We start from the raw sequence: 23,789 nt of genomic DNA, 5'->3' as shown, positions 1-23,789 counted from the left end.
GTTCTAAAACCAGAGAAAAACATTAAAAAAAGAATATTAGATCAAAATTTTTCATGAACATAGACTCAAAAATCCTTAACATTTTAGAAATACAATATATAGTATATGTGTGTATATATATATATAATACACACACACACACACACACACATATATAAAGGAGAATACATTATGGCCAAATAGGGTTTGTCCCAGGAATGTAAGGTATAGCATTTGAAAATTAATATAGTAGCAGACTAGAAAAGAAAAATCATATAATCTTCTCAATAGACACAGAAAACACATTTGACAAAGTTCAATTCCTGTTCATGAGAGAAGCTCCCAGAAAACTCCTCTACTAGAGTTATTACTTTATTGCCTCTCAACTTCAGATCTACTCTTTTTTGCCTGCTTGTGTTTACTGGAACATTTCTCCTTACCAACTGACTCAGTGTTAAGCTTTATCAACAGAGAGCACAGGGAGGATACTAGAGAAGGAAGAGGTTTCTTTTCCTGATTCTACTGTGCCTTTTTCTTTTGTTCCTGTCATGCAAAAATATACTCAGCACGTTACAGCAGTACCCTAGCGGTCAGCTTCCCAGCAGCCAGTTCAGCGGTACTCCCATGGCGGGGTGGCGGGGGGCTCCCCAGCAGCAAGTTAGCAGCATCTCTGCATACCACTTCCAGGTGAGGTCCCCAGCTGGCTTCTCAGCAGTTTCCTAGTGAATTCCATGGGCACCCCAGAGAGCTCCCCAGATTTCAACAGCATCACCTGTGAGTGGCTTTCTGTTGGGTTTTAGTCAAGTCCAGCCATTGTCCCAGCTGGTGTTCTAGTAAGTTCAAAACACCTGCCTACCCTTAAATCATAGGCAACTTGCTGGAAAATTTCATCAATATCCAGAAGGCAGTTCTCTGCCCACCATCCTCAGCCCACAGATTGTGAACCAGCTCTGTCTCCAGATAACCCAGCAAATTTTCCACCATCCATTAAGGTCTGAATCACTGACTTGGGAGGGTTTGTTCTTAACTTATAGGAGCACTGGTGGAGCAGTGGTTAAGAGCTTGGCTGTTAACTGAAAGGTTGACAGTTCAAACCCACCAGCTGCTCCGTGGGAGAAAGACGTGGCAGTCTGCTTCCATAAAGACTACAGCCTTCGAAACACTGTGGTACAGTTCTGCTCTGTCATACAGGTCAGTATGAGTCAGAGTCAACTTGATGGCAATGGGTTTCAGAATTTTGGTTCTTAACTTGGGTATTCTTCCTTTGCTCAAGAATGGTATTCTCTAGAGTTCTTTTATTCCCTTTTAGCTAATTCCCTGTGTCTTAGGCTGCGTTTTCTAGAGAAGCAAAACCAGTAAAGCGTATAAATATTTAGAGAGAGATTTAAATCAAGGAAAGGGGTCATTTGATTGTAGAGGCTGGAATGTCCCAAGTCCCAGGATCAGAATAGAGGCTTCTCTCAATTTATGCAGCTGCAGGGGCTGGTGAACCCAAGATCAGCAGGTTGGAGAGCAGGGCTCTTGTTCACAGGCTGTGAACATCAATGAATTCCAAGATTGGCACGCAAGACCACAAGGCTTCTCCTGATTCATGAAGCTGCAGGGGCTGGTGAACCCAAAATGGGCAGGTTAGAGGGCAGGGCTCCTGCTCACAGGCTGTGAAGATTGATGAATCCCAAGATCGGCAGGTAAGTTGGTAGCTCAAGTCCCAAGAACCAGATGTCAGGTGAACAGGAGGCAGCCACAGGATCCAGAGTGAGCAAAAAGCCAGAATGTCTGCTTATATTCAGATGCAGGCCACACCCCCAAGGAAACTCCCCTTCTACTAATTGGCTACTCACAGCAGATTCCATCAAGGGAATGATCACATATAAACACTGAGAATCATGGCCCAGCCAAGTTGACACACAGTTTTAACCATCACACCCTGTAAATAGTTAATTCAGATTAAACCTTCCCTGTTCAAGTCACCGTATGTTTCTCTCTCCTGCCTATGTCTTGACTGATTAAGAATTGGTACTGGTAGTGTTTCCAGGAGGCCCTCAAGGAAGGGATTTTGCAATTGGTTTGGGTTATGTTCTTGGGCTTGAGCAGTGCCAAGTTCCTGCCAATGGGAAATAGAGTGCTGACGATTCATGACAAGCAGTGGCATCACAGTTTAATCATGGTATCCCACCTGTGGTTGATTGTGATGAAACGCCAACTGAAGCAAGTACCTCGGGAGTCCAGATGACTGCTGCACTTGACCATTATGGCACTAATGACGGCTATAAGCACTGTGGTATGGAATGGATTCTCCTGAGTGCATTGAGCACATAAAAAGAGAACCAATATGTTGTAAAAATATTTTAATAATACCAAAATTATCTCTACCTCATTAACATTTGCTAATACAAACATTAATACAAAATAAATGCCAGATAAAAATTATTTAAAAATTTGAAAAGATAATATAACCACCCATATTTAATATTGAATTTATCATTCCTAAAATGAAATTTTAAAGCACAGAAAGCATCCACTGCATTATCTAATAGTCTTGATCTTTGGTGACAAATATTCCAGACAGAAAATTTTCTTTCATTTTGAATTGACATTTAGCAAATTAATAAGAGTTTGCCAAAACGCATCTTCAAATTGGACATTGGGATATATATTGTTTCATATAAGCTCACTTTCTTTTTTAATGATAAAAATATTTTGTCTGCATGCCCTGATTTTGGTTTTGCCATTGAAATCTATATTCCTTCAGATTTTACATCAGTTTCTGATTTCATATTCATATTCGCAACGTTTACTTCTCTTTGCATTTCTTCTGCTAAAGCATTTACAAAGCACTGAAGCTCATAGCAAATATTCATATAGTGGAAATTGCCAGTGAACATTATTGGATAGTATTCAAATAATGTAAAATTCAGATTTCCTAGCAAGGTTAACAGTGTTACACAGAGTCTGCCAATTTAAGGACTTAGCCTCCAAAAACTTGTTATTTCTGGGAACACAAGTCATGGGATTTACTTAAAGTGTAATATGTAGATAATCTTGTTAATATTGCATTTGTGAGGAAAACTCACCATTAGCACAGACGGGGCCACAAACAGACACAACATGGGAACAGCTGCAAGTAGGACTGACTGAGTTTATGACCGCTGCTCTCCCACATGCGTCTGTCCTGATCTTGGAAATGTCAGCCTTAACATTTGGCTCAACTTTTCAATATTTCCTGCACTTGCTTTAAATTTATATCAGTCGATTGCTTCATACCAGTGATGTCTCTATGTCAAGTTGTTAAGCTTGAAATCTCACAGGAGAAAGTGTTATCTTTTTTTCTAATTTCCTCAGTTTATCAACTAACTTTTCTCATGATTTAGAAAAAGTAAATTTCCCAAGAAACTCCAGAAAGGAATTTCATCATGGAGACACTAATGTAAATCAGCTGCAGCTCTCATATGTTGGTAGTGGGAATGCAAAGTGGTACATCTACTTTGGAAAATAAATTTGACGGTTTCTTATAAAGTTAAACATACACATTCCATGTGACTCATCAACTTCACTCCTAGATTTATCATGAAAATAATAATTGCAGCACAGTGATAATGGTGCAGGAATGGTTAATAAGTAAATGGAATGTATTAGAAAGCTCAGTAACAGACAGTCTTACATAGACATTTCTAAGCAAAAGTGTCATGGCTGATGAGAGGAGAAAATAAATGAGTTTTCAATAAATTGTGTTGAATAGCCATTTTGGGGGGGGGGAAGGAGGGGGAGATTGTATTGCCATCAGGCCAAAAAAATTATTTCAGTGGATTGAAGTCTAAGGTGTAAAAGCAAAGCTATAATGCTTTCAAAAAGAATATAAAATATCTCCATGGCCTTGGGAAGGATATTTTTCAGCAAGACACAAAACCGTTAGCTATAAAGGAAAGGACTGATAAACTTGACTACATTAAAATTAAGAACTTCTGTCATCAAAAGACCATTTTTTTTAAAAAATTGGAAAGAAAATCAAAGTGGGAGAAGATACTATCTGTCCTGCTACAACATTTAATGCAAATTAGTTCATAAGTGACTGGTAAATAGGTAGGAGAAGGATGTCAATTTAACACTGACGTTGCATTGTAAGAACCTTATGCCAGCCAACTAATGTTTTGTGTCATCAGGTAGCAGCAAGTAAACACAGGATATAAGAGCAGAGCTGAATGTTACAGCTAAGAAAGAATATGGTACTACAAATGGGGTCTCCATGAGTCAGAATCGGCTCTACAACAACTACACATGATGTGCAGTCCCCTCAATATGGCCTCTTTTCTCAGTTTGACCATGTGCTCTGTCTTACAAGTTGTTCATTGCACGTTTTGCCGTCTCCATTACTTAGTAGCCTCAGCTGTTCTTTATGACCTTTTCTGTCAGGCTACCTTTTTCATTCTATTCCATTCCTTTCCTGTAATCCTTTTTTTTTTCTTTTTTTAAGATAAAGTATTTATAGTCTTTTTTTTTTTTAATTTGGAATTTAATATCTTTTAAACTGCGCAGATACATTTGATTAGGATTGTTACTGATTTTGTTAGTACTCTGGTTAAAAAGTTTTAGTAGGTTTGAGAGATCAGCCCTGATCGTATTTTCTCTCTGATTTCTTATTGTTGGTGTACAATTTTACATAAAACCCACTTTTTCAAGAAGCCGTATTTCACGTTTTAGCCGAATATTCCCCCATTTATAACGCTTATACCTGACAAAGGACTATAGTACTTTATCAATACTGACACAATGATCTCACATTTTAACATCTCTATAATTGAGATGCATCTTAGAATAGATAAAAATTTTCAATTATAATTGTCAGGTTTTTTTTTCCCCCCTTTCTCAGGGATAAAATAATAGTACGTTTTATAAGCTGTTAGTTACTTAGATTTCATGAGGTACACAGTAGTATCCAGAATATAACCAAAAAAACCAAACCCACTGCCGTCGAGTCGATTCCGACTCATAGTGACCCTATAGGACAGAGTAGAACTGCCCCATAGAGTTTCCAAGGAGCGCCTGATGGGTTTGACCTGCCGACCTCTTGGTTAGCAGCTGTAGCACTTAACCACTACGCCACCAGGGTTTACATCCAGAATATAAAGAACTACAAATCAATTTATAGAAGACAACCCTATAGGGAAGTGCCAAAGGGCTTAATTAAAACCCATTTCACAGCAGAAGCCTATGGCCAGTAAATATATGAAAAAGAATGTTTAATATCATTAATAATATGGCAGTTGCACATTAAGTACGCAGTGAGATGTCTTTACACACTAGACATATTGACGAAAGTTTAAAAATCTGATAAGTATTGGTGTAGACACAAAAGAATGAATGTGGTATGATTCCATTCATATAAAGAAAATGAGGTAAAACTAAGCTATGTTGCTTAGGAATACATACTTACTTGGTAAATCCATAAAGGAAATGATCATCATAAATGTTAAGATAGCGGTTACCTCTAGGGGTGGAGAAGAGAGAGATTTATGATCAGAAGCATACAAGGGAGCTTTTGAGGTTTTGGTAATGTTCTGATTTTTCTTTTGGGTATGTTTGCTTTGTTATAATTTGTTTAACTTTACGTGTATGTTTTATGTACTTTTTTTTTGTTTGTATGTTTGTTATATTTCAGGATAAAACACAAAGCAGGCAAGGATCACTATGTCAAATAGCTGTTAATAGGTCAGGTAATATGAGGACTGAGATTTGACCATTGGGTTCAGCAAAGTGGAGACTACTGATGAACATAGCAGACTGCCTCAGTGGAGTGGTTGGGGCCACAGTGTAGTTAGAATGAGCTCAAGAGAGAATGAGGAGGAAAGGAATTAGAGTCAAAGAGTAAACAGAACTCTTTGAAGGAATTCTTGTGCAAAAAGGAGAAATGGGGTAATAACTGGAGGTAATATAGAGAGCTTTACATAAAGTATGTAGAGTATTGGGAGAATAAATATGAAGATAGCATTTCTGGGATGCTGAAAGTAGTGAGGGGAACTTTTTATGTGTGTGGGGGTATGTGGTTTTGGGAGGAGAAAGTGAAAATTTATAACATTTCTAAAGAGAGTTAAAATTAAAGCTATTTTGTAATTCTCAGAAATATGTACATTGGAATCATACACATTTCATATCTATTAATGGGAGGAATCATGAACATCATTGTATAAGCTGCCGTAACAAATTACCACAAACTGTGTGGCCTAAGCCAACAGAAATTTATTGTCTCACAGTTCTGGATTCAGGGTGTTGGCAGGCCCATGTTCTTTCCAAAGGCTCTAGAAGACCCTTTCTTGTCTCTGCCAGCTTCTGATGGCCCCAGATGTTCCTTGGCTTATGGCAGTATAACTAGTCTCTGCCTTTGTCACCACTTGGCCATCTTCTCTGTGTCTCTTTTCCTCTTCTTATGAGGACACTCATCATAAAGAGAGTAGGGCCCGCCCTAATGATGTTATCCTAACTAATTACATCTGCAAGGGCCTATTTCCAAATAAGGTCACATTCACAGGTACTGAGGGTTAGAACTTAAGCATATCTTTTGGGGTATGTGATTCAACCCATAACACCCATGTCGTTCAACACCACTTGGCAGAAAGAGAATGAAGCCCAGAGAGGTTAAGTGCTTGCTCAAAATTGCACTGCTATTAATAAATCAAGACTAAAACAAAGTTTGTTCTGCTCCTTGGGTCAGTGCTATTTTCATAGTACCTATAATATGGTGGAAACTCTATGGGGCAATTCTACTTTGTCCTATGAGTCAGAATTGATTCGAAGGCACTGTGTTGGTTGGTTGGTTATAATATGGTTTGCTCTTAAATTAGGTTTTATATATCAATTATATTTTATAGTAGAATTTACTTGGATAATATTTCAGTTGGCCTTTGCTACATGATAAAAACTAGTGCTAGACCACCCCAAACTTAGTGGTTTAAAATAACCACTCTGTATTATTTCTTATGATTCTGTTGAGTTGTCTGGGCTCAGCTAGGGCCATTCATGTGGCCGCAATCATTGGCAGCTAGACTGGGGTTGGAGGGTTTAAGATGGTCTTGCTCACATGTCTGGGGCCTTGGTGCTGTTTGTTGGCTCAGGCTCTCTGTGGATGGTGTCTCTTCCTTACCATATAAGGAAGGCCAGGGCTTCACAACTAAAAAGTGTGAAAAATTAATAGTTTCCCATGAATTAATTTATGATAATAATAATAGCATTTTGCCAGCCACCATGCTTTGTATACAATTTCACTTAATTTAGTTACAGCTATCTATATTGAGAACTGGAGTCCTGGTGGCTCAGTGGTTAAGAGTTCAGTTGCTAACCAAAAGGTCTGCAGTTCAAATCTACCAGCTGCTCTTCGGAAACCCTATGGGGCAGTTCCACTCTGTCCTGTAGGGTCACTATGAGTTGGAATAGACTCTACCGCAACGAGTTTGGGTTGTATGTATGATTTTTTTTTAAATTGAATGCCTACTATGATTCTTGACTGTGCCTAGATTTGGGACTATTACTCTTAACCAGATAGACTTGTTCCCTGCATATTGCAATACCCTATGGTGGGAGAGAGAAAAGCTTCTCTAAAGAAACTTTTTAAGCCAGGACCTGAAGGATGAACAGGAGTTAGCTGAGGTAAGAGTGAGAAAGGGAATAGGAAGTCTTCCAAGGAAAGAAAATGACTTGGGCAAAGTCCTTGGAGGTAAGTGAGTTCAAGCCATTGCTATCAAGTCGATTCCGACTCAACAAGCATATAGGACAGAGTAGAACTGCCCCATAGAGTTTCCAGGGAGTGGCTAATGGATGCAAACTGCTGACCTTTTGGTTAGCAGCCAAACTTTTAACCACTGTGACATCAGGGCTTCAAGTGAATTCAAGGAACATAAATGAATTATTGGAAAAAAAAAAAAAACTATCCTGGCTGAAGCCTAGAATGTGAAAGGGGTAAGGCAAGGGGTAAGGCAAGAAAGAAGCTGGAGAGGTAGCCAGGGGCCTTGTCAGGTATGTTATTATCCCACTGGCATCAAGTTGTTTCTGACTCATAGCAACCCTGTAGGACAGAGTAGAACAGCCCCATGTGGTTTCCAAGGCTGTAATCTTTATGGAAGCAGAGTGCCATGTCTTTCTCATGAAGAGTAGCTGGTGGGTTTGAACTGGTGTGACCTTTTGGTTAGCAACAGAACGCTTTAACCACTGAACCACTGGGGCTCCTATTGTTTTGTTATAGAGTATGGATTTTATGCTGAGGGTGATGGGAACCCACCGATAGGTTCAGAGAGGTTTTGTTTTTGCTCAGATTGTTGTTTGAGAAATTTCGGTCACTGGCTGCAGTTTGGGTGCTGGACGTAGCCGGAAAGAGGCAAAGGTTGGGCTGGGAAGACCGTCAACACACAAGGCATAGATAATGACCTGAATTAGGTGAGTGTGAGAATGAAGAGAAGTATGTAGATCACAGAGGTACTTAGCAGATGGAATCAACTGGATTTGGTGACTGAATATGAAGTAGAGGGAGGAGCCAAAGATGACTGGTTCTCAGGTTTCTGCCAAAATAGGAAACAGGAGTGGAGGAACAGGTTTGGGAGGTGTCTTTGTACCTGACTTGCTACTTTATTTTTGTAGGGATACATGAGACTGATTCCCAAACTCCATTCTCACCTGATCTTTTTTTGTATTCTGCAGTATTTGAAATAATATTTCTAGTATCAATTCATAAAATTGATTCTTGTTTAGTAAATTCGGTCAAATGTAGCACTGCTGCTGTAACCTGAATTTACACCTGAGACCCGAAAGGTTTTACTTTAGTGTGAATTCCTTAATATATAGAAATTTAGTGATCTACTGTGGAAGTCAATTTTGTAAAACAGTTTACTTACTGCTTAGTTTTTTAAAATTACTTGAAGAGAATAATGGCTAAGAAGCACTGTATAATACTTCTTTTAAGCCTTTCATTCATTAGTTGACGATAATTTCATAATATGTGAACACATTTTAAGAAGTTTACTAAAAACTTTTTTAAATGGTTTCACCCTTTTTGTGTGCCCTTCACAACTTTGTAAGGAGAATGTAAGTTTACACTTATGCTCGGGAAGAAAAAAATACCTAGGATAAAAAATAAATTATATCAGAGATGGATTTATCTCTCCTTCCTACTATTAAGTAGTAATTGAGTTTTAAAGGAAGAATTAACTCTTGTCTGTTAGGAAGCTAAATCTCCTTTGGCACCTTGGAGACTCCTTTGGAGTCTTTGTGGTTTTGAATCTCGTGGCCATCTGTAGATTTTTATTAAAGTTTGTTCATCCTATGTTATTTATTGCCCTACTTGCACCCAGTAATGTTCATTTGCCTAAAATATTCTGATCCTCCTTCTGGCAAGTATAATATATTTAATAGTTTGTTTCCCCATATGTTCTTTATAGATTGAATTTTTTGTTACAATTTTATAAGTTTAAAAGCACTTTACAACCTTTTTTTTTCCTTTTTTTCCCCCTTAGGCACTACACGGGCCCCCAGGGATGGGGAAGTACCAGGGGTGGACTATAATTTCACTTCTGTTGAGCAGTTCAAAGCACTGGAAGAGAGTGGAGCATTGTTAGAAAGTGGAACGTATGATGGTATGTCCCCAAATATACAACGATAACGAAAACCCAGAACACTGTCTGAAGGACTGGAATTATTTCAGAGAGATTTTGACCTGTAAAAATACCTTTTTTTTTTTAAGTTTTTTCTGTCAGCTTTTAGGGAAATTTTCTTTGGATTAGGAGATTTATAATTTTTCTAATGTAAAATTGGATAAAACAATAAGCAAAAACATTCTGTCGTATTATAAAAGTGACTGCGATAATATACTAAAAAATCAAACTGGCCAGTCTGCATATTTCATAGTAATTCACATCATCTTATGAACTCAGCAAGTATTTGTTGATTGCTTTCCATTTGCAGTTGGGAATCTGAAATCTGTTCACTCTAAAAAATCTATATGTATCTTGACTATCTTGGCGAAAAGAGAAAATGGATTGGGGGGTGGGGGGAGATGCAGAATAATTGGCTTTCCTTTCATATCTCTGTTTTCTCTACCCACTTGATTCCAGGAAATACAGATTTGAGATCAATTTCAATTTTTAAATGATTCTGTGTTAGATCCATTTGGTTTTGGTTTTTTTCCCTTATATAACACACACCCCGTGGGCAAGTTTATCCACTCCCCGAACACACTATACTTCTCCATCATTGCTTTATCGTGCCATTTTAATTGCCTGCTTACAGGCTCTGTGAAGGCAGTGATCATATCTTTCTTACTCAGTATTATCTTCAGTGCCTAGAAATAGTGTTCAATAAATATTTAATCTTGAATAAAACATATCCAATATATGCATTTATGTTGTATCCAAAAGAGTAACTCCTCATTGTTTCTCTCTTTAGTGGCATTGTGAGCTCATTTCCCACAGTTTTCATGCAGTCAGTTTCAAGTCTAATCGTTTTTTCCTTTGCAGCAGCTTTCACAATGCCTTTTCACTTTCACCACCTCATTGTAGGCCTACTGGACCAGCTCTTCTGGACTATTGCAGTTGATCTCATTTGTTACAGTTTCTTCCCTCCGTCCAATCTACCCTGCCCATTGCTACCATGTTAGTCTTCCTCAAGCACAGCTCTGATCGTTTCACTCTCCTACTCATACCCTTTTTGATTTCTGTTTGCCTAGTAAATTTGACCAACTACTCATTCTGGGCTTAGCTTCTTGTACTCACTCACTCACTCCATTCATTCATTTGTTCATTTGACCCTTCTTTTGTTCATTCAAGGAAACCCTAATGGTTAAGTGCTACAGCTGCTAAAAAAAGGGTCAGCAGTTCACATCCGCCAGGCTCCCCTTGGAAACTCTATGGGGCAGTTCTACCCTGTCCTATAGGGTCTCTATGAGTCGGAATCGACTCAACGGCACTGTGTTTGGTTTTTTTGTTGTTGTTGTTCATTCAACAACCAGTTAGTAAGGACCTACTATGTGCCAAACAGAAACCCTGGTGGCAGAGTAGTTAAGTGCCACGGCTGCTAACCAAGAGATCTGCAGTTCAAATCCACCACATGCTCCTTGGAAACTCTGTGGGGCAGTTCTACTCTGTCCTGCAGGGTCGCTATGAGTTGGAATTGACTTGACGGCAACGGATTTGGTTTTTGGATGTGCCAAACACTGTAAGAGAGGCTAAGGATACTGTCGTGAACAAGATTGACATGATACTGCCTTCATAAATCCTACATTTTATGAGGGAGACAGTAAAAAAAACAAATACATAAAATAACTATAAATTGAGATAAGTATTAGGAAAGATAAAACAAGAGATATAAAGAAAATAATAAGACAATCTGTGTTAGATAAAGTAGCCAGTGAAGACCTCTCAGAGGAAATGACACCTACTTATTTGTTTCTATTTTTATGCAGATGGCCTATTCTCATTTCACCTCCCCCGTTTAGGAGACCATTCTGATGTGTTTAATGTGTACGTTTTTGTTTGTATGGGTTCTTGCAAAATACATATTGTGTCTTTTGTGCATATTTTTATTCTTACATTGTACTGTGTCTGTATCTCAGGAAACCCTGGTGGCAAGTGGTTAAGAGCTACCGCTGCTAACCAGAAGGTCGGCAGTTTGAATCCACCAAGTGCTCCTTGGAAACTCTAGGGAGCAGTTCTATTCTGTCCTATAGGGTCGCTATGAGTCGGAATCGACTCAATGGCAAGTTACAGGTGTCCATGTCTCACTCAATTTTTTACTGTTTTCATTTATTACTGTGACTTTCAGATTCACCCATCAGCTACAATGTATTTACGTGTAATCCATTGCTTTTAAAGGCTACACAGTACTCCATGGTGTGAATCCACTGCATTTTACTGAATCATTCTCCTAATAATGGACACCCAGATTGCCTTTAACACCCGATCACCGCAGATAAAGCTGCAGTGAACATTCTCGCACGTGTCGTTCTGTTGACCTGTGTAAGAATTTCTGTGGTCAATATACGTAAGAGCAGAATTGTTGGATCAGAGTGTAAACATATAATTAATCTGATGAAGCAGTGTCAGACAGCTCTTCAGTATACATTCCCACTAGCAGTACACGAGGGCTCTTGTAGTACCTATAAAAACAAAAACCAAACCAAACCATTGCCGTCGAGTCAATTCCAACTCGTAGCGATCCTATCGACAGAGTAGAACTGCCCCATAGGGTTCCTAAGGAACAGCCGGTGGATTCAAACTGCTGACCTTTTAGTTAGCAACTGAGCTGTCATATCCTTGTCAACCCTTGGCATTATCCAGTTTTACAGTTTTGTCAATCTAATGACTGTGGAAGTAGTATCTCATTTTAATTTTAGTTTCTGTGATTGCCAGAGAGTTCGAGTATCTTTTCATATACTTACTAGTCTTTTGGACTTCTGAAAATTATGTATTCATTTGCTTTGTCTATTTTTTGTAAATGTGATTCCTTTCAAATTCTGGTTTTCAGATATTTCTGAGATACTTTGATATTTAGATATTAATCCCTTAGTAGATTTAGACATTTTAGATATCTTCTCCCATTCTGTCACCTATTAACCTTGTCCTGTGTTTCCTATGGAACAGAAATTATTAATTTTCATGTATCAAATTTATCACTTTTTCCTTATGATTTGTACTTTCCAAGTTTTATTTAAGAAGCCCTTTTCTGCACTTAGACCACAAAATATTCTGCTACATTTTCCCCCATTAAGTTTAAGAACTTAGTATATGACAAAGAGGCATATCACATATTATTAATTATTATGTGCTCAGCTCCAGTAATTATCACAGAAATACAAATTAAAACAACAGTCAAAAACCATTTCACACCTATCAGATTGACAAAAATGGAAAAGTCTGATACTGTGGGAAACTGGATACTCCCATACACTGCTGTTAAGAGTATAAAATGATACAATCCCTTTGGATAACATCTTGGCAATAACAAGTACTTTTGAAGGTGAACATTACTCTTTGACCCAGCAATTCCGTCTCTTGCTGTCTTCTCTAGAGAAATTCATGCGCATGTGTAGGATGTGCCAGAATATTCATTGTAGCGCTGTTTAAAACCATGAGGGAATGGAACAACTTTCCTTTAGAAGGGGAATGAATAAAATACATTTTGATTTGTTCATAGAAATGGACTATTATACAGCAGTTGAATGAGTTAGATCTACATGACCAATATGAATAAGTCTTAGGATTATAATTGTATGAAAAACAAGTTGCAAAAAGACATGTTCGGTATGATACTGTTTATCAAAATAGATATGAAATGTTATGAAAACACTTTATGAAGCTATTATGAAAACAGTTGTGTGTTTATATGTTATGAATATTTATACGTATGTCCTAGATGAACACAATACATTGGGAAGTGACACCAATTTCAGGACAGTGGTTACCTAAGGGAGGAGATGAGAAGGATGGAGACAGGAAATTAGGGCTTTAATTGTCTATGTAACCATATATGTATGTCCTTTAAAAAAAAAAAAAGCAAAGGAGAGATCTAAAAGAAACCTTGTAAAAGCTAATAACTGGAGAATGTATATATAAATGAATATTTCTAATATTATTCTCTGTAATTTCATATGTTTGAAATACTTAATAATTAATAGTGCTATTGTAAAACAAAGCCCTAAAATCTTATTGGTGATTATGGATAGCAATCACAATATCCTGTATTTTTCTCATTTTCACCCTAGGAAAAATATTAAACTTCCTAGAATTAGATTTAAAAAAAAAAAACACACCCATTGCCATCGAGTCACTTCTGACTCATAGCAACCCTATAGAGTTAGATAACAATTACTAATAATCCTCAGTAAAATGTGTTTCTAGTAATACTACTACCATCCTTACAAAAAAAGGTGGACTTCTCATCCCTCTCCTGGTACATCCAGTTTCTTGGATAATGTAATTATTGGGCATAATACCTGAAAAATTGAGATCCTAGAGTATCCTATTCCCTAACCAAACCTCTAAGGAACCCTGGTGGAGCAGTGGTTAAGCGCTCAACTGCTAACCAAAGGCTCAGTGGTTTGAACCCACCAGCAGCTCCATAAGAAGAAAAGACTGGGCCATCTGCTCTTGTAAAGATTACAGCCTTGGAAGTCCTATGGGACAGTTCTACTTTGTCGGTAGAGTAGCTACGAGACTGGATCCACTTGGTGGCACACAACAACAACCAAACCTCCCTTTGGAGTGGTTCTGTGCCCTCTGTCCCGGAGAACTGTAAACTGGCTTCCATTGGTTCCTTGCTTTACTTATGGGCCAGAAGGTTGCAGAGATCCTCTTAGACTGTTTTAACGTGAATCTTTGTATTCCTGCGCATGACTGGCGTAACTCCATTTTAAACATGGATTTGGAAGCAAGGGAATAGAATCAGGATGTTGCCGAAAAGAATTTTAATTTGATTTCACTGTTTTTTTTCTCGAATATTTTGATGGCAATTACCTTTCAAAGTCAAATTTGTAAAAAATAATTCATCATAGTGCTTGCCTTCTCAGTGCATGCATGATTTAAAGTGTAAACCATGTTAATTCTAGATTTCCCTCAGTGTTACAGTGAACAACCTAAGCTTTTTTTCATCTAGGAAAAAAATCAATTATCTTCCTCACTAATTTATGTATGTGAGCATCTGAATTACCTCCTTAGGAACAAAAGAATATGATTTGAGGTGTGATTAAAAAAAAAAAATCATGAGTATTTTGCTCCTTGACTATATTTAACTTTCTATAACGTTAGAGTAATAATTGCTATAAGGTTAAAACTAGCAGTCTCTGGCAACTGTTAAGGCACTTTCCCATTGTATTTGGATGCCTAATGGGGATTACATGATAAATGGAGAAGATGTTCAATTGTTTTCATTCTATTCTGGAATATTTATTGTTGCTGCAAAAATTACTGATCCTCAAGACTTGACATATAAAAGTTAAAGTATTTCTTGCTTTCCTGAAAGTAAGCCAATATCGAATTGCACTAGTAATGTCTTCATTTGTTCAATAACCTGTCAGATAAAATAATACAATTAGAATGCCTAGGAAAACATTTTAAACTTACCTTTGTATAAACAGCCTTCATTTCAGCACAAACTAGTTAGTTTTTATCCTCCACACATATTTCTTCTTTTGACTAAAATAGTTATGTTTCACATTAGAACAAAATTATTTAGTTTTCTCCTTCTTTACTCCCACCTTTTATACCAGTTAGTCTTACATGAGAGCATTGATGCTTTTAAATTCACGTAAAGGAAACAAATTAGGTCCCTATTCAGAACCCATGTAGAACAAGCCCTGTTGGAATAAAGAATCTACGTACATAAAGTCAACTTCTTGGCCTTAGTATGAGTAGTATTAAGATGTTAGATAGTGATAGATAATGTATTGTGCTTTTGGTCTCATAGGCACTTGAGAAATTAATTCTTGCTCCTCTTTCTACCTTTCACCCCCATCCCCCACCTTTAAGAAGGTAATGGCTCCTTTTGGTCAATGGTGGATGCTCAAAAAGGTCAATATAAGATGACAAGGCAGAGAGATACTCTAGGTCATGATGTTCTAACTCTTAGTTCAACATGAGTACTTTCACTTGCTGCTATTTTTGTCCACTCCAGGAAACTTCTATGGAACTCCCAAGCCACCAGCAGAACCCAGCCCTTTCCAGCCAGATCCTGTTGATCAGGTTCTCTTTGATAATGAGTTTGACACAGAATCCCAAAGAAAACGAACTACATCTGTCAGCAAGATGGAAAGAATGGACAGCTCTCTTCCTGAAGAGGAAGAGGACGAAGACAAGGAAGCTATTAATGGCAGTGGAAATGCAGGTTTGTAAATAGATGAACAACTTCTAACTGATCTTTAGGTTGCCTTTACCATAGCATTGAATTGGAAGTAGTAAATTTTTTCACCAAGCATATGGAGCAGAGTGATGGGATTCTAAATTTGGAAAAAATTGTGTGTAGAGCAAAGTATATCTTTGTAGACCTCCTATAAGCTGCAGTTGTCAAAAGTGGGAATTTTGATAAATTACAAGCTATCATTAAAAAATCATTAGTAATATATAATATGCCATTACCCTGCTGTCTAAAAGATATAAGAAATTCATTTCTGACCAACTCCTACTTTACAGGATATGATGAAAATTTAGGTGTTTTCAGATATAGTCATCAACCAAAGCAAAGTACAGAGGGATTAGAAATATCCCAATAAAAATTAACTGAGAGATTTGTTAGCAATATTTTGAGTTTAAATTCTGAATCCACTCAAAGCAAACTTCCAAATTTGGATGTTAAATGCTTCTATTTTTCATTAAATGCTAAACCAACAGAATTTCAATGGTGGAGGATCTCCTGCTTTTGAGTACCCCTATATAATGTGTTGAGGGCTTAGAAGGTTCTTACTTGTACTTGAGAATCTAAGTAGGAAAGCACAGAATGGCAGCAAAACTAATTTCAGTGCCATTTATTGTAATAATTCTATTCAAAACGCTAGAATGTAGACTTTATAAGTGTTGGAATTTTTGCTTGTTTTGTTTTTTTTGTTGTTGTTCATTGCTGTATCCCTAGCATCAAACACAGTACCTGGGACACAGTAGTAACTAAAATAATATTTTATGCAGGTTTCCTACAAATGGGTGAATTTGTGCAGAGCCCATTATCATGTTATTTTCCCAAAGCATCCTGTTCTTTTTCTTATCAGGCTGAAAGTCTGAGCAGGTGAATTCTAAGGAAGAAGTATACTTTTCCAGATCTTTCTGTCTTTTTTCCCTGAATCCCTCAGTAGTCATGTATTTGTTGAATAGATGAACGAATTTGGAGTGCAATTTTGAAGTCTTGGAACATTAAATGTGGCTGTACGTAAATGAGACTACAAAAACGTTCCAGATAAAAACAATACATTTCTTAATTTATTCAGACTATTGCCTTGCATTAACAAAAATATTCTAGTATTGATTTTATTTGAAATTATTTTTTAAAAGTACGTTTCATTCAGCTATTCATTCAACAAATATTTATTGAGCACTTGCTAAGCTACTAAGTGCTAGACAGACATTGTTCTAGGTGCTGGAAATACATCAGTGAACGAAGATAAAAATCTCTCTTATCATGGAGCTTACTTTCTAGTGGGAGAGGCAGAAACTATCAAACCTAAATAAATAACATATGTACTATTCGGAGCCCTGGTGGTGCAGTGGTTAAGAGCTCAGCTGCTAACCAAAAGGTTGGCACTTCGAATCTACCAGCTGCTCCTTGAAAACCCTGGGGGCAGTTCTGTGTCCTGTAGGGTTGCTGTGAATCAGAATTGACACATTGGCAATGGGTTTGGTTTTCTGGTGTTTTATGTATTATTTATTTGTATGTTAGATGATGCTAAAGAGAAAACTAAAATAGAGAAGGAGGATAAAAAGTGGTGGTAGCCAAAGCAGTGGAGTAGTTTGCAATTTTAGATAGAGTGGCACAGAAGACCTCACTGAGAAGGGAGCTTTGAGAAAACTGAGAGAGGAGGCCCAAAATATCTGGGGGAAGAACCTTCCAGCTAAAAGGAACTATGCATATCAGTACCGTGAGATAGGAGCATGCCTGGAATAATCAGACAACAACAGTGGAGCTAGTGTGGTTGGAGTAGTCGTTGGAAAGGAGTAGAGTAGTAACCAGTGAGGTCAGTCTGATAATGATGGGGGTGGGGGGAGGAGATGCACATTATATAGGCCCTTAAAGGTCACTGGAAGGATTTTGTTTTTTATTCTGAGATGGGAAACGATTATAGTGTTTTGAGTAGAACAGTAATATGTTTTAACAGACTCGTTCTGGCTATTGTATTCAAAATAGAAAATAGAAGGGCATGAGCATAAACAGGGATACCAGTTAGGAGGTGATTGCAGTAATTTAAGTGATGAATGGTAGTTTAGACAAGGTGAAATCATAAGAGGTAGTAAGAAGTGGCCTGAGCCAATATCATTTGCTGACAGATTACATATGAGGTGTGAGAGAGAAGAGTCAAAAACGACTCCGAAAGTTTTGACCAGAGTATCTATAAGAATGGTGTTACATTTACTAAAATGGGAAAGATTGCAAGAGGAGCAGTCTTGGGTTGGGGGGTTGGGAGGGGAAGAGTATTAAGAGCGCAACATGGTACATTTAAGTTTGGGATACCTATTGAACATCCAAATGGAAATGTAATGTTCGAAGTTGGATTTAAAAGTCTAAATTCTGACCTGAAGATACACATTTGCATACCATCAGCGTATAACTTTTATAGCAGTGACACTGGATGAGATCTCCAAGACAGTTAGTATAGAAAGAGAAGAGAAAAGGTCCAAGGACAAAACTCTGAGAAGGCACTCTAACATATGGAGGTCATGGAGATTGAGAAGAGCTTGTGAAATAGGGATAATCCATGAGAGTGCAGTGTCCTGGAATCCACACAAAGAAAAGTGTGTCAAAGAAAAGAGTAATCAGCTATGTCAGATGCTGGTGACAGCTCAAGTAAGATGGGGACTGAGAATTATCACTGGATTTAGTGATGTGGAGGTCATTGGTGACCTCGATAAGAACAGTTTTATTGATGAGAGGTGCAAAGAGCGTTGTCAAAAGGGCTCCAGAGAAAATTGGAAGGGTAGAAGTGGAGGCCCAAAACCAAACCCAAACCCATTGCCATCGAGTTGATTTTGACCCATAGTGACTGTATGACACAGTAGAACTGCCCATAGGGTTTCCAAGGCTGTTATCTTTATGGAAGCAGACTGCGACATCTTTCTCCTGGGGAGTGCTTGGTGGGTTCGAACCACTGAGCTTTCCATTAGCAACCAAGTACTTAACTATTGCTCTATCAGGGCTCCTTCCAGAAGTGGAGGTAGCAAGTATAAACTCTTCCAAGGAGTTTTGGTATAAAGAGGAGAGAAATGGAGTGCTTGCTAAAGGGGAAAGACAATTGTTTATTTTCTTTTTAGTGAACGGAGAAATAACATGTATATAAATAGAAATGATCTGCTAGATAGGGAGGATTGGTGATGCAGGAGAGAGGGTGAGAGAATTGCTGTAGTCAAGAGTAGATGGGATATGATTTGCAATTAGTGGGTTAGCTTTGGCTAGGAGTGCAAAGAGTTCTTCCGTAGAAACAGAAGGTGGAGTAAATGAGCACAGTGGCTGTATAGATGCAATGGTGAGAGCTTATTGCAGTTCTCTGCTACTTGCCTGTATTTTCTCAGAAATAGGAAACAAGGTCATCAAATAAGAATAGGGATAAAGAAATAGTAGTAGATTTGAGGAGAAGGAAGGTATGAAATAGTTACCAAGGAAAGTGTGAGTGAATCAACTAAAGAAATGTGTTATGGTGGGAATGCAAAATGGTACAACCATTTTGGAAAATGATATGGCACTTCCTTAGAAAGCTAGAAATAGAAATACCATTTGATCCAGCAATCCCACTCCTAAGAATATATTCTAGAGAAATAAGAGCCATCACACAAATAGACATATGCACACCCATGTTCATTGCAGCATTGTTCATGATAGCAAAAAAAGATGGAAACAACCTAAATGCTCATCAACAAATGAATGGATAAACTATGGTACATATACACAATGGAGTACTACACAACGATAAAGAACAATGATGAATCTGTAAAGCATCTAACAACATGGATAAATCTAGAGGGCATTATGCTGAGTGAGATAAGTCAATCTCAAAAGGACAAATATCGTATGAGACCACTAGTATAAAAACTCATGAAAAGGTTTACACACAAAAAGAAACAATCTTTGATGGTTACAAAGGAGGGGACAGATGGGAGGGAAAAACACTAAATAGACAATAGATAAGTGGTAACTTTGGTGAAGGGTAAGATAGCACACAATACTGGGGAAGCCAGCACAACTTGTCCAAGGCAAGGTCGTGGAAGCTTCATAGAATGTTGTGGGGACCACCGTCTCAGAGAACATCTAGCTCAATTGACATAACCTAGTTTATGAAGCAAATGTTCTACATTCTACTTTGGTGAGTAGTGTCTGGGATCTTAAAAGCTCATGACCAGCCATCTAAGATACTCCAGGGGTGTCACCCCATTGGGAGCAAGGGAGAATGAAGAAAACCAAAGACACAAGGGAAAGATTAGTCCAAAGGACTAATGGATCACAACTTCCATAGACTCCACCAGACTGAGTCCAGCTCAGCTAGATGGTGCCCGGCTACCACTACTGACTGCTCCGGCAGAGATTACAATAGAGGGTCCCAGGCAGAGCTATAGAAAAATGTAGAACAAAATTCTAACTCCCAAAAAAAGACCAGACTTACTGGCCTGACAGAGACTGGAGAAACCCAGAGAGTATGGCCCCCAAACACCTTTTTAGATCAGTAATGAAGTCACTCCTGGGGTTCACCCTTCAGCCAAAGATTGGACAGGCCTATAAAACAAAAGGAAACTAAATGGGGACACCAGCCCAGGGGCAAGGACTAGAGGGCAGGAGGGAACAGGAAAGCTGGTAATGAGGAATGCAAGGTCAAGAAGGGAAGAGTGTTGACATGTTGTAGGGTTGGTAACAAATGTCACAAAACAGTGTGTGTAAAAAAAAAAAAAGAAAATTTTACTAATTGTTTAATGAGAAACTAGTTCTGTAAACCTTCATCTAAAGTTCAATAATTAAAAATATAAAATAAAAAAATGTGTTATGATTGCCATGTATCATCAAATTTCCACTTGAGGTTGTTGCTATTGTTGTGTGCTGTCAAGTTGATTCTGACTCATAGTGACCCTGTGTGACAGACTAAAACTTTCCATAGGGTTTCCTAGGCTGTAATCTTTACGGAAACAGATCACTGGGTTTTTTACCCGAGATTAGTGACCATGAATTTAAAGTGAAACCGGTTAGCATTATTTGTGTTCAGCTGCATGGGTGCTGGCATGGAGTGAGTGGAGAGTAGGATTTAAGCTTTTTTTTTTTTTTATGGTTTAGCCAGGCAAGTATGATGAAGTGAAGTTGAGGCAAGGGAATCAAGGTCGTTTGCAAAATAATGATTATAATGGGTTGATCATGGAACTTTTAGTTGAGAAAGCAGGACAAAGAGGACATGGCTGGGGAATGGGAAGGTGAGGAACAGTGAAAGATAGTAAGTAGTAGGATTAATGGGTTGTAGAACTTGGCTGGATAAAGAATAATTGGAATTGAGTTACTGTAGAAAATGGTATCTAATGATATCCAAGGCCTCTTCTAAGAGTCTCTGATTCTGAGGCATTGCCTGCAGTTTGAAGTTGTTAATATGATATTATGTGGCATCTGAGGCTTGTGTTAGATGTGTACCAGGCACTTGGTATAGGAGATAAGGATGTAACCACTTAAATTTGAATCCTGGCTTTGCTAATGTATTAGCTGTGTAATCTTAGCTAAGTTAACCTCCCTGTGCCTTATCTTTCTATAAAATGAGGATAATAAAAACAATATACCCACACCTCATTTAGGAGCCCTGGTGGCATAGTGGTTAAGAGCTCACCTGCTAACCAACAGGTTAGCAGTTCAAATCCACCAGCTGCTCCTTAGAAACCCTATGGGGCAGTTCTACTGTATCCTATAGGGTTACTGTGAATTGGAACCGACTCAATGGCACCTAGTAGCAACAACAACAACAGCACCTCACTTACTGAAATGATTAGGTTCCAAAGACCAGGTCGTTATTAGAAAATCGACATCATGCAAAATGGAGGATGACCACATCAGATCACAAAATGGAAGATTACTGCCTCATTACACAGGTACCAAATCACATCATTACATAACTGCCAAACCACTGAGAATCATGGCCCAGCCAAGTTGACACATAACTTTAACCATCACAGCCAGTGTTACTCTCACCTCACACCTTGGCATTCTCTACTGCCAGACATACGTCGTTAATGCACAAAATAGTTGGATAGTAGATTTACTATTGTCCTAAAGCAAAATATTAGATAATGAGATAGTCGATAAGTGAGGAGTAAGTGTATATCCTCACAGGGTTGTTGTGAGGATTATACGAGTTAATAAATGTAAAGTTCTTAAAATAGAGCCTGGGACATAAAAAGGACTGTTGAAGCACTGCTGGTGCTGCTGCTGTTGTTGGTATTATATGCTGAATTGATCTAGTGCTTTTTTGCTTCCTTCCCAGACTAGTATTAGAGGTGCTGCATGGGATTAATGCCACTTCGTGAATGAATAAAATTTAATATGTTTGTTTTTTATTTCAAAGAATATAGAAGAATATGTTCATAATAAACAAGAACATTTGCAATAAATGTTTGGCATTTTATTTGAGGTGAAGGCAAGAGGGCTGTTTAAAGAAGAGTGTAACTTTACCCACTTTTCATGCTGTTCTGTTTTGAATAATAGCAGAAAACAGAGACAGGCATTCTGAGTCATCTGACTGGATGAAGACCGTCCCAAGTTACAACCAAACCAATAGCTCCATGGACTTTAGAAATTATATGATGAGAGATGAGAACCTGGAACCGCTGCCCAAAAACTGGGAAATGGCCTACACTGACACAGGGATGATCTACTTCATTGAGTAAGCAGATGTCTGTGTGTCTTCTAATGTGGCCCTTCACCATGAGGCTTGTCATGAATTTGTTTTTACCTCATTTTGGACGTGTGTCTGTTTCACAGGGCTTCCATTTCTTTTTCTTTCTTTACAAATGTTTTTCATACAAGCTAGAGCTGATTCTTAATCTGATTATTTCTCTGAGTGACATTTCATTGTTATTTGACTTGGATAAAGGAATAGTGTATTTGACCTCTGGTTTTATATCACGTTTCTCACTGATAATGAAAAATATAAAGAATAAAGGTGTTTTGCTTTGCTTTTTTTTCCTCCACTAACTTTTTGTTAGATTGTCCAGCCTAAGGAGCATTTCAAGAATTACCATCATTTGCAGGGTGGGAGGGGTGGGAGGAGGGGGCAGGATATTTATTATCTGAGCTAAATATTTTCAGTTCTAAAGTTTAGTTATGATATATTCAGTCGGTAAATATAGTTAAATAATATGGGGGAAAATATCACTGATCCTCAGAGAAATGGGTACAATATAAATTCACAAAAAGATAAATCTATTTTTATGGGAAAGCACTATTAAGAAACTACTTTTAGAGATATTGAATACCACATGTCTTAGACCTACCTAAAATTATACATTGTGTGCACCAGGGAAGAATAATATGAAGATAATTTATCAGAAGTTTCATTATGAAGAATTTTATATTCTTATGTGGCTGTAATTCTCATTCTTAATTTGTTCAGAGGTAGAATATTAGTATAGTTAAGTTACAGAATATAATAACTGAATAATTAAAATAGTGAGGGCTGGGCACTACACTCAAAGAACATATACTCAGAAACGAGCTAGGGGTGGGAATCTTGAATCTCTTCCCTTAATTGGTCCCAGTTCCACATGTTCCTTATAGAGTGAGCACCTTGCTGTACCATGTGAGATTCTAGCATTTCAAAGACATGGTTTTGTGTATGTGATGTTCTTTTTACCGTGTGTGCCACATTATTGATTACATTACACATTTATATAAAATTAATGACTAGGATTGTACAAAACAGACAAAATCAGGTATGTTCCACTCTATGGAAAATTTATGGAGGTTTTCAAGGGTGGTTTAGACTTTTGACTTTCATGCTGACTTTAGAACTAAACCCCAAAGTGAAATGAGTCAGTAGAAGTGACTAGACTATCTTTATAAATAGATTCTGGGGCACCGAATCTGACAGTACTTCACCCTGCAAACAGGGATAAGTTAGTAAATTATAG

General features: G+C 37.9%; 1 protein-coding gene across 4 annotated transcripts in view; it reads left to right on the top strand.

Moving 5' to 3' along the window:
• Positions 1-23,789, top strand: part of MAGI3 (membrane associated guanylate kinase, WW and PDZ domain containing 3) — a 257,635-nt gene that overhangs the window by 162,839 nt on the left and 71,007 nt on the right. For 2 of the 4 annotated variants that reach the window (XM_064282401.1, XM_064282403.1), the window contains exons 3-5: positions 9,474-9,593; positions 15,622-15,831; positions 22,369-22,543. In XM_064282401.1, coding sequence (XP_064138471.1) covers positions 9,474-9,593; positions 15,622-15,831; positions 22,369-22,543 — 505 coding nt within the window. Of the gene's footprint in view, positions 1-9,473; positions 9,594-15,621; positions 15,832-22,365; positions 22,544-23,789 lie in introns of all 4 variants that reach the window. The other 2 variants (XM_064282400.1, XM_064282402.1) reach the window with 1 other exon arrangement.

Source organism: Loxodonta africana, chromosome 3 (assembly GCF_030014295.1).
Source record: "Loxodonta africana isolate mLoxAfr1 chromosome 3, mLoxAfr1.hap2, whole genome shotgun sequence".
In the NCBI taxonomy this organism is placed as follows: Eukaryota; Metazoa; Chordata; class Mammalia; order Proboscidea; family Elephantidae; genus Loxodonta; species Loxodonta africana.
The sequence above is the reverse complement of the archived record's forward strand: the minus strand, read 5'-3'. Positions and strand labels throughout refer to the sequence as shown.